This window comes from Myxocyprinus asiaticus, chromosome 36 (genome assembly GCF_019703515.2).
Source record: "Myxocyprinus asiaticus isolate MX2 ecotype Aquarium Trade chromosome 36, UBuf_Myxa_2, whole genome shotgun sequence".
Classification (NCBI taxonomy): domain Eukaryota; kingdom Metazoa; phylum Chordata; class Actinopteri; order Cypriniformes; family Catostomidae; genus Myxocyprinus; species Myxocyprinus asiaticus.
Genome location: NC_059379.1, coordinates 1,220,001 through 1,230,000, shown reverse-complemented (window position 1 = coordinate 1,230,000; position 10,000 = coordinate 1,220,001). Strand labels below are relative to the sequence as shown.

General features: G+C 38.4%; 1 protein-coding gene across 1 annotated transcript in view; it reads left to right on the top strand.

The window, feature by feature from the left end:
- Positions 1-10,000, top strand: part of LOC127426649 (alpha-actinin-2-like) — a 40,187-nt gene that overhangs the window by 29,986 nt on the left and 201 nt on the right. Inside the window, exons 14-21 of the mRNA XM_051673589.1 lie at positions 971-1,111; positions 1,299-1,481; positions 2,460-2,594; positions 4,004-4,183; positions 4,273-4,419; positions 6,560-6,625; positions 6,793-6,951; positions 7,059-10,000. The exon at positions 7,059-10,000 is cut by the window's right edge and continues 201 nt beyond it. Of these exons, the coding sequence (XP_051529549.1) occupies positions 971-1,111; positions 1,299-1,481; positions 2,460-2,594; positions 4,004-4,183; positions 4,273-4,419; positions 6,560-6,625; positions 6,793-6,951; positions 7,059-7,217 (1,170 nt within the window). The 3' untranslated portion in view covers positions 7,218-10,000. The remainder of the gene's footprint in view (positions 1-970; positions 1,112-1,298; positions 1,482-2,459; positions 2,595-4,003; positions 4,184-4,272; positions 4,420-6,559; positions 6,626-6,792; positions 6,952-7,058) is intronic.

Below are 10,000 nucleotides of genomic sequence, written 5' to 3'. Positions count from 1 at the left end.
CCGGGTGGCGGAGGACGAATCTCAGTTGCGTCTGAGACCGTCAATCCGCGCATCTTATCACGTGGCTTGTTGAGCGCGTTACCGCGGAGACGTAGCGCGTGTGGAGGCTTCACGCTATTCTCCGCGGCATCCACGCACAACTCACCACACGCCCCACCGAGAGCGAGATCGAGAGCGAGAACCACATTATAGCGACCACGAGGAGGTTACCCCATGTGACTCTACCCTCCCTAGCAACCGGGCCAATTTGGTTGCTTAGGAGACCTGGCTGGAGTCACTCAGCACGCCCTGGATTCAAACTCACGACTCCAGGGGTGATAGTCAACGTCAATAACACATGTTGCAAACGTACATTTCAGATGTGTCGGCCACATGCAATTTTGTGCTTTTGTGCCCTGCCAATGCACTTCGGCCCATGCCTTAGGATGGCAGATTTAATTAGGTTAAGGCTATGCCTTCTCATTTATGAGGAGGTATAAATCGTACATCCCTAGATTATATATAGAGACATTTTCTCATTGTTGATTTCAAAGCTGGATAATGAAAATCCAATTGCTATTCCTGACTTCCTAAATAACAGTTCTTTTCAAATGAAAAATACAAGCATGTTTTCATTGTTTTTTATCTTGAGTAACATTATTTTTTATGCCCCTTAAACAGCTATCAAATAGCAAGTTTCCGTTTGATTTTATGCTTATGTTTAATGAAAGGAGTGTTAATTGGTTCTTTACATTTTTAAAATGAAGATCCAGTTTTATTGCATTAAACTCTGAATCTGAAGAAAGTGAAACTATTTATTAAGGGACTGTGTGACATATTAATTAGAATTAAACTGATGATTGACCATTGTTCCAGAACACAGTTATGCGATTGTATCACCCTGATTCACTCATGGAACAAACACACACAGATTTCTTTGTCGTAAAGCATGCCTTCCCTAAACTGAAATAATTGTGTGTTTGTTTGCAAGAGGACAGAGAAGCTCCTGGAAACGATCGATCAGCTGTTTCTAGAGTTTGCGAAAAGATCCGCTCCGTTCAATAACTGGATGGATGGAGCCATGGAGGATCTGCAGGACATGTTCATTGTGCACTCAGTGGAGGAAGTTCAGGTGAAGAGCTTGCACACTTTATAACTCTCTCTCATTTATTGGCAAGGCAAATAAGTGTACATTCATATTGCTGAAGCATGTGTGGTATCATTGCATACAATGAACAATAGTGCAACAGCATATATAAGTTAAGAAAAGCAAAGTAACTGATTAAGATAGATAAGAATATCTCATATCTCTCTTGTAGAAACTGATCTCAGGACATGATCAGTTTAAAGTGACGTTACCTGAGGCCGACAGTGAGCGTCAAGCGATCCTGAGCATTTGTAATGAGGTGCAGAAGATCGTTCAGAGTTACGGCCTCTCCACTAACCTCACCAACATCTACTGCACCATCACACCTGAACAGATCAACCAGAAGTGGGAGAAGGTGTGTGTGCATGTGCATATACAGTATGTGTTCCTGTGTGTTCATACCTCCTCTCACTACTTAGTAGGTCCTCGTGGTGGCGTGGTTACAATCCGGGTGGCGGAGGACAAGTCTCAGTTGCCTCCGCTTCTGAGACCGTCAATCCGCGCATCTTATCATGTGACTCGTTGTGCATGACACTGTGGAGACTCACAGCATGTGGAGGCTCATGCTACTCTCCACGATCCACACACAACTTACCACATGCCCCACTGAGAGCGAGAACCACTAATCACGACCACGAGGAGGTTACCCCATGTGACTCTACCCTCCCTAGCAACCGGGCCAATTTGGTTGCTTAGGAGACCTGGCTGGAGTCACTCAGCACGCCCTGGATTCGAACTTGCGACTCCAGGGGTGATAGTCAGCGTCAATACTTGTTGAGCTACCTAGACCCCGAAAATGATTTTTATCAGTTTTGTCGCACAACAAATTTCCACTACCCCAAACAATTTTTAACCCCTAATAAAGTTTGTTCAAAAGTTAGTGTACTTGATAACCAAGTGGACAAAAGTGTCAGTGAAGATCATGCTTGAGATGAAATGTGAGACTAAGAAAAATCAAGAGAAATATCACTTTTTATTGGCCATCATTTTCAATCAAGCTGTAATTATGCAAAAAGTGTGAAAATTATATTTATTTAAGATATTAAATAATATATTAAAGAACTAATAATATTATCTAATATTAAAGGTATAGAAATAGTATTTAATTAATTATCATTTATTAAATAAAAATTGAATTTATTATTATTTAATTTATTTAGGATTAAAAGAAAATGTTCGATATGAAATTAGCTTTAGAAAGACAAATGAGTCAGTGCCAGATTATAATTCAGAAGAAATCAACACGGCACGTGCAGGACTTCATTTCAGGCAAAATATGGGACAGGTAGCAACCCTGACAATAGTGTGATAGTGTGTTTGTGTGTGTGTGTAGGTGAAGAAGCTGGTTCCTCAGAGAGACAGCACTCTACAGGAGGAATTATCCAGACAGTATGTTAACGAGAGACTGAGACGTCAGTTTGCTGCTCAGGCGAACATCATCGGACCCTGGATACAGACACGCATGGAGGTCACAAACACACACAAAACAAAGACACACAGACATAGCAATAAATCTTAACAACAGACCTCATGGTGTCCACAATGAACCTTCACCAAGCACCAAATGTAAGTGTAAATTAGCTTTGGCAAGTAAATAAACAGCTGTCTAATCAGTGTTTTAGCAACTGCACAGATGCAAGAGGTACAAACATTTTAAAGAACAAAATAGTGATTGTCACACAATTTATAATGTACCATCAGACAGTTACCTTGGAAGCCAAAAATTGTTTCTTTTTCCTTTTTTTGTCTAAACTCCAGAACTCTATTGGCAACATATTCCTGTCATTAAGTCAAAAATGTTAATGCAATAATGCAAGATACAGTTTCATATGTTGTAAAGAAATATTTATGGCCAGATGTTCTGTAGAGAACAGCTGTAGGTATGGATATTTGTCAGGACTAATTGCTTTCATCAGTCTGAGTTGACAATCCCCATCCATTAATTGGCTCAGTAATTCTACTCTCTCCTCTCCACCAATATCTGGTGTGCGGCGAGTGTACTGGCGCACTATGGCACTGTGGATGCGGCACACTGGTGGTGTTTGAGGAGAGTCTCCTATTCACTGTGTAAAGCGCTTTGAGTGTAGTGTCAGAAAAGCGCTATATAAATGTAACGTTCATTAATTAATTAATTCATTCATTTTGTACAATGATTTCTTCAATTGCACAGTCATATTAAAGGGATAGTTCACCCAAAAGTGAAACTTCTCTCATGATTTACTCACTCTAATGCCATCCCAGATGTGTGACTTTCTTTCTTCTGCAGAACCCAAATTATGATTTCTTTAAAGAATATATCAGCTCTGTCGGTCCATACAATGCAAGTGAATGGGTGCCAAAATTTTGAAGCTCCAAAAAGCACATAAAGGCAGCAAAAAAGTAATCCATGTGACTCCAGTGGTTTAATCCATGTCTTCAGAAGTGATATGATAGATGTGGGTGAAAAACAGATCAACATTTAAGTCCTTTTTTTTACTATAAATCTCCACATTTGACCAGCCCAAACAGTAGGTGGCGATATGCACAAAGAATGCAAATTGCCAAAAACAAAAGAATGTGAATGTGAAAGTGAAAGTGGAGATTTATAGTAAAAAAGGACTTAAATATTTATCTGTTTCTCACCCACACCTATCATATCATTTCTGAAGACATGGATTAAAGAAGTGGATTACTTTTATGCTGCCTTTATGTGCTTTTTGGAGCTTCTGAGTTCTGGTCACCATTCACTTGCACTGTATGGACCTACAGAGCTGAAATATTCTTCTAAAAATCTTCACTTGTGTTCTGCAGAAGAGAGAAAGTCAAACATATCTGGGACAGAATGAGGGTGAGTAAATGATGAGAATTTTCATTTTTTCATTTTTGGTTTGAATGCAGGAAATCGCTCACAGTTTGGTGGATTTGGGTGGAACGCTGGAAGATCAGATGACTCAAATGAAACAATACGAGCACGTCATCATCAAGTACAAACCAAACATAGACAAACTAGAGGAGGACCACCAAGTCATCCAAGAGTCTCTTATATTTGACAACAAACACACTAACTACACTATGGAGGTACACACACAAACACACACACACATACACACACAGATTAACACACAGATCACTCTCTAACTTCAGTTGTGTCTCCATGGCAACTGCAGCACATCCGTGTGGGATGGGAGGTACTGCTCACCACGATCGCTCGCACCATCAACGAGATCGAGACTCAGATTCTGATGCGTGACGCTAAAGGCATCAGCCAACAACAACTCAACAGCTTCAGATCTTCCTTCACACACTTTGACCGGGTAATACGAACACATGTTCAGATATTTATAAATATATAAGTAGTTTAAGAGTGTAGGGAGAGCGACTCGATTGCATCAGTCACAGTGTATTAATGGGAGTGGGCGGAGCTGTAGAGCTCTTTTGACACACTTTGTTCACTGCATTTCTCTGATTGGTGGATTTTTCTCTTGAGAATTATGGGTAATGTAGTTTTTTACCTGGAGTTCTGCAATTAAATGCAATTTTTGTTTTTACGTGGACTGATGGCTTCAACATAAGCATACAGTTGAAGTCAGAAGTTTACATACACTTAGGTTGAAGTCATTAAAACTCTTTTTTAACCACTCAGATTTAATATTAGCAAACTATAGTTTTGGCAAGTCGTTTAGAACATCTACTTTGTGCATGACACGAGTACTTTTTCCAACAATTGTTTACAGACAGATTGTTTCACTTTTAATTGACTATATCACAATTCCAGTGGGTCAGAAGTTTACATACACTAAGATAACTGTGCCTTTAAGCAGCTTAGAAAATTCCAGAAAATGATGTCAATGATTTTGACAATTATCCAATTAGCTTCTGATAGGCTAATTGGCTAATTGGAGTCAATTGGAGGTGTACCTGTGGATGTATTTTAAGGCCTACCTTCAAACTCAGTGCCTCTTTGCTTGACATCATGGAAAAATCAAAAGAAATCAGCCAAGACCTCAGAAAAAAAATTGTGGACATCCACAAGTCTGGTTCATCCTTGGGAGCAATTTCCTAACGCCTGAAGGTACCACGTTCATCCGTACAAACAATAGTACGCAAGTATAAGCACTATAGGACCACACAGCCATCATACTGCTCAAGGAGGAGACACATTCTGTCTCCTAGAGATGAACGTAGTTTGGTGTGAAAAGTGCAAATCAATCCTAGAACAACAGCAAAGGACCTTGTGAAGATGCTGGAGGAAACAGGTAGACAAGTATCTATATCCACAGCAAAACGAGTCCTATATCGACATAACCTGAAAGGCTGCTCAGCAAGGAAGAAGCCACTGCTCCAAAACTGCCATAAAAAAGCCAGACTGCAGTTTGCAAGTGCACATGGGGACAAAGATCTTACTTTCTGGAGAAATGTCCTCTGGTCTAATGAAACAAAAATTGAACTGTTTGGCCATAATGACCATCGTTATGTTTGGAGGAAAAAGGGTGAGGCTTGCAAGCCGAAGAACACCATCCCAACCGTGAAGCATGGGGGTGGCAGCATCATGTTGTGGGGGTGCTTTGCTGCAGGAGGGACTGGTGCACTTCACAAAATAGATGGCATCATGAGGAAGGAAAATTATGTGGATATATTGAAGCAACATCTCAAGACATCAGCCAGGAAGTTGAAGCTCGGTCGCAAATGGGTCTTCCAAATGGACAACGACCCCAAGCATACCTCCAAAGTTGTGGCAAAATGTCTTAAGGACAACAAAGTCAAGGCATTGGAGTGGTCATCACAAAGCCATGAATTCAATCTGATTGAGGTTTGACAGAACTGAAAATGCGTGTGCGAGCAAGGAGGCCTACAAACCTGACTCAGTTACACCAGTTCTGTCTGGAGGAATGGGACAAAATTCCAGCAACTTATTGTGAGAAGCTTGTGGAAGGATACCCAAAACATTTGACCCAAGTTAAACAATTTAAAGGCAATGCTACCAAATACTAATAAAGTGTATGTAAACTTCTGACCTAAATAAATCATTCTCTCTACTATTATTCTGACATTTCACATTCTTAAAATAAAGTAGTGATCCTAACTGACCTAAGACAGGGAATGTTTTCTATGATTAAATATCAGGACTGGTGAAAAACTGAGTTTAAATGAATTTGGCTAAAGTGTATGTAAACTTCTGACTTCAACTGTATCTCACTGATTAACAATCTCAGAGTTCACGGTAGGTCTGTCTTTAAAAGTTTATAATGTATTGTTAATAATCACTTCGCCTATGTAGAAAATGAATGGTTTTTTTTATATACAGTATATTTCCGGAACCAGACTGTTGCACCTTATTTCTCATTTCACCAAAACTTGCATTTGTTAAACCAGTTAAGTGTTGCTTTCCTCCATACGCACCTGCATTTGTTAACATGTGCATTCTTTATGTTTTGTTTTCTCTCGGTCCTGTAGAAGAAGAAGGGCGGTATGGAAACAGACGACTTCAGGGCCTGTCTGATCTCCATGGGTTATGATCTGGTAAATACAAAACAGCAGCTTCTTCCATTTCTGTGACGTTACTAAGGTTAAAAATCCATAAATATATGGCCAATGGATGCATGCACATACAGCACGAGCAGTTCCATTCAATGTGATTTTTCATTTAGATTGGAACTTCATCTTTGTGTTTCTCTCTCTCTCCACAGGGGGAAGCAGAGTTTGCGCGCATCATGTCATTGGTCGACCCGAACGGTTCTGGTACGGTGTCGTTTCAGTCCTTTGTGGACTTTATGACTCGTGAGACCGGAGACACAGATACTGCCGAACAGGTCGTTGCTTCCTTTAGAATCCTGGCTGCGGATAAGGTACGTTGATTTACTGGTCTGCACAACATTTACACATTTATAGACACTCAATATTAGTATTTAACTGATATGGCAAATATCCATTTTATTTTTGCATTTATTTTCAGCCGTATATTCTGATGGATGAACTCCGTCGTGAGCTGCCCCCGGAGCAAGCGGAGTACTGCATCTCCAGAATGCCCCCTTATACAGGACCTGATGGAGTCCCGGGAGCTTTGGACTACACCGCTTTATCTACTGCCCTCTTTGGAGAGAGTGACCTGTAGCTCTCTGGGGCAGAACCGCACCCTCATTTAAAACTACAACACTGCCATGTTTCATGTTTCTCTCTTACTCGCAACCATTTTTGGCTCTTTTAAATGAATATATTTGCAATAATAACATCTTAAAAGTGTGCTTATATGCTGTGAAGCTTTACTGAGGAGAAAAATGTACACATTTACTGTGTGTTCAGATTTAAACTAAAGTGTTTTAGGAGTTGATTTATGACTTGCATGAATTATACAGTGGGGTCCAAAAGTCGAAAATCTGGGATGCATTTCATTTAAACCTGGAAATAAAGTTTTTTGAAAAAGAACAAATTTAAACAAAGAACAATTATGACTCAGAATTAAGAAGATTTCTAGGTGACTAATCAAATGTAAGTTAAGAAGTGCCACTGATCGTATTAACTTCCATTTTTAGTACACCTTTTTCTCCCAATTTGGAATGCCCAATTTCCAATGCGCTCTAAGTCCTCGTGGTGGCGTAGTGACTCGCCTCAATCCGGGTGGTGGAGGACGAATCTCAGTTGCCTCCGCGTCCGAGACCGTCAATCCGCGCATCTCATCACGTGACTTGTTGAGCGCGTTACCATGGAGACATAGCGCGTGTGGAGGCTTCACGCTATTCTCCGTGGCATCCATGCACAACTCACCACACGCCCCACCGAGAGCGAGAACCACATTATAGCGACCACAAGGAGGTTACCCCATGTGACTATACCCACCCTAGCAACCGGGCCAATTTGGTTGCTTAGGAGACCTGGCTGGAGTCACTCAGCACACCCTGGATTCAAACTCGCGACTCCAGGTGTGCTAGTCATCGTCTTTACTCGCTGAGATAACCAGACCCCCAGTACACATGTTTTTGAGAACATTTTCAAATCATGCTGGAGAACATGGTCATCAGGTTTATTCATGTCAGTTCCAGTGCTGCTGTTATTAAAGCAAAAGAGCGAAAGACCGAATACAAAAAGAATTTTCTCAAATTGTTATGCAGAATATTTACATTTCAATGAAAATAAATGCATTAAAGGAATATTCTAGGTTAAATACAAGTTAAACTCAATCAACAGCATTTGTGGCATAATATTGATTGCCACAAAAATTACATTTGACTCGTTCCTCCTTTTCTTTAAAAAAGCACTTACAATGGAAGTCAATGGGGCCAATTTTTGGAGGGTTTAAAGTCAGAAATGTGAAGCTTATAATTTTATAAAAGCACTTTTAAAACTCATGTGTTATTTGAGCTATAAAGTTGTTTAAATCATCATTTTTACAGTCGTTTTAGGTTTTAGTTTTGCGCCATTACATCGTCATGGCAACAAAGTTATAAAATTGGCTATACCTTTCCACAGATGTGGTTAGTAAGTGATTTTATCACAGTAAAATCATGTTAACACACATATTGTTTATGTCTTGTGTCTATACTTTTAAAATAGTGAGTATTTTAACCAATGTTGGGTAAGTTACTATAAAAAAGTAATTAATTACTAACAACTAATTACATCTTCTACATTGTAATTAGATTACTCTGTCTGAAAAGTAACTGCATTACTTGTTACTAATTACTTTGTAAAACCCCTGATCAACCTCGACCGGATGAAAAATACAAGGATAGACATGAAACTGTTCTTCTAATTCTTTCAAATAAATCATATAAAATCCAATATATTATTCATGAGCTGGCCAAAGAATTTAAAGGGGCAGCGTTAAATTAGATAACATATATTTTAACATTAGACATTAAATTTCAATTTTAAATTCACTATTGTTTTATATATAATCATTCTATAGTCTATACAATATTTAACACAGTTACATCAGAAGTAACTGTAATTAAATTACTGAAAAATTAAGAGTAAACCCTTACTTTTTTCAATGAAAAAGTAATTTAATTATAGTAATTAATTACTTAGTAATGCATTACACCCAACACTGATTTTAACGTTTACGGATTGGCCCAGTTGACTTCCATTGCAACCCAAATTTTTGCTTTTTTTATTTGTATTTTTTAAGAAAAGGAGTGACGAGTCTAAATTAATTTTGTGGTGATCAACATTATGGCACAAATGCTGTCGATTGAACTTAACTTGTATTGGACCTGGGATATTCCTTTAAATTGCAATTAAATTGCAATTAAATTTAACAACAGGAGTGGCCTCAGACTTTTGGATTTCACTGTATATTCTCATGATATTTTGAATTATTTATCTTCAGAATAATTAATGATAGTGGTGGGCTGCTATGCAATATTTTATGACCTCAAAGCCCTTAACCAGGTGTACGGAAGACAACCTTCCCATACTGAACAATGAAGCGTACAGGGATATTTTAGTTTGCAGTGTCTGTTTATGATCAGTATACTGCAAAAAAAAAAAAAAAAAAAAAAAAAATCACATACTTATTGAGGATCTGTGTCTTGTTTTCCAGTAAAATAATTCAAACTTCCTTAAAACAAGATATATTTACTAGAAGCAAAAATTACCAAAGATATTTAGATGGTTTCACCTGCTTATAACAACACTCAAAAAATATTTAGCTTTTTTTTAAAACAATTTTTAAGATCTACGCATCTTAATTTCATAACAAAATTCCACCAAATTGAGTCAAGTTTAACAAAATTTAATTTAACTTGAATAAATTTACATTTTATTAATAACATTTTTTCTTAAAGATTACTTGATTCAATTTGATGGAATTTTGTTATGAAATTAAAAATGTGTAAATCTTAAAAATAGGCTACATTTGTTTTTGAGTAAAGTGAAGGCCAAATACACTTACATTAT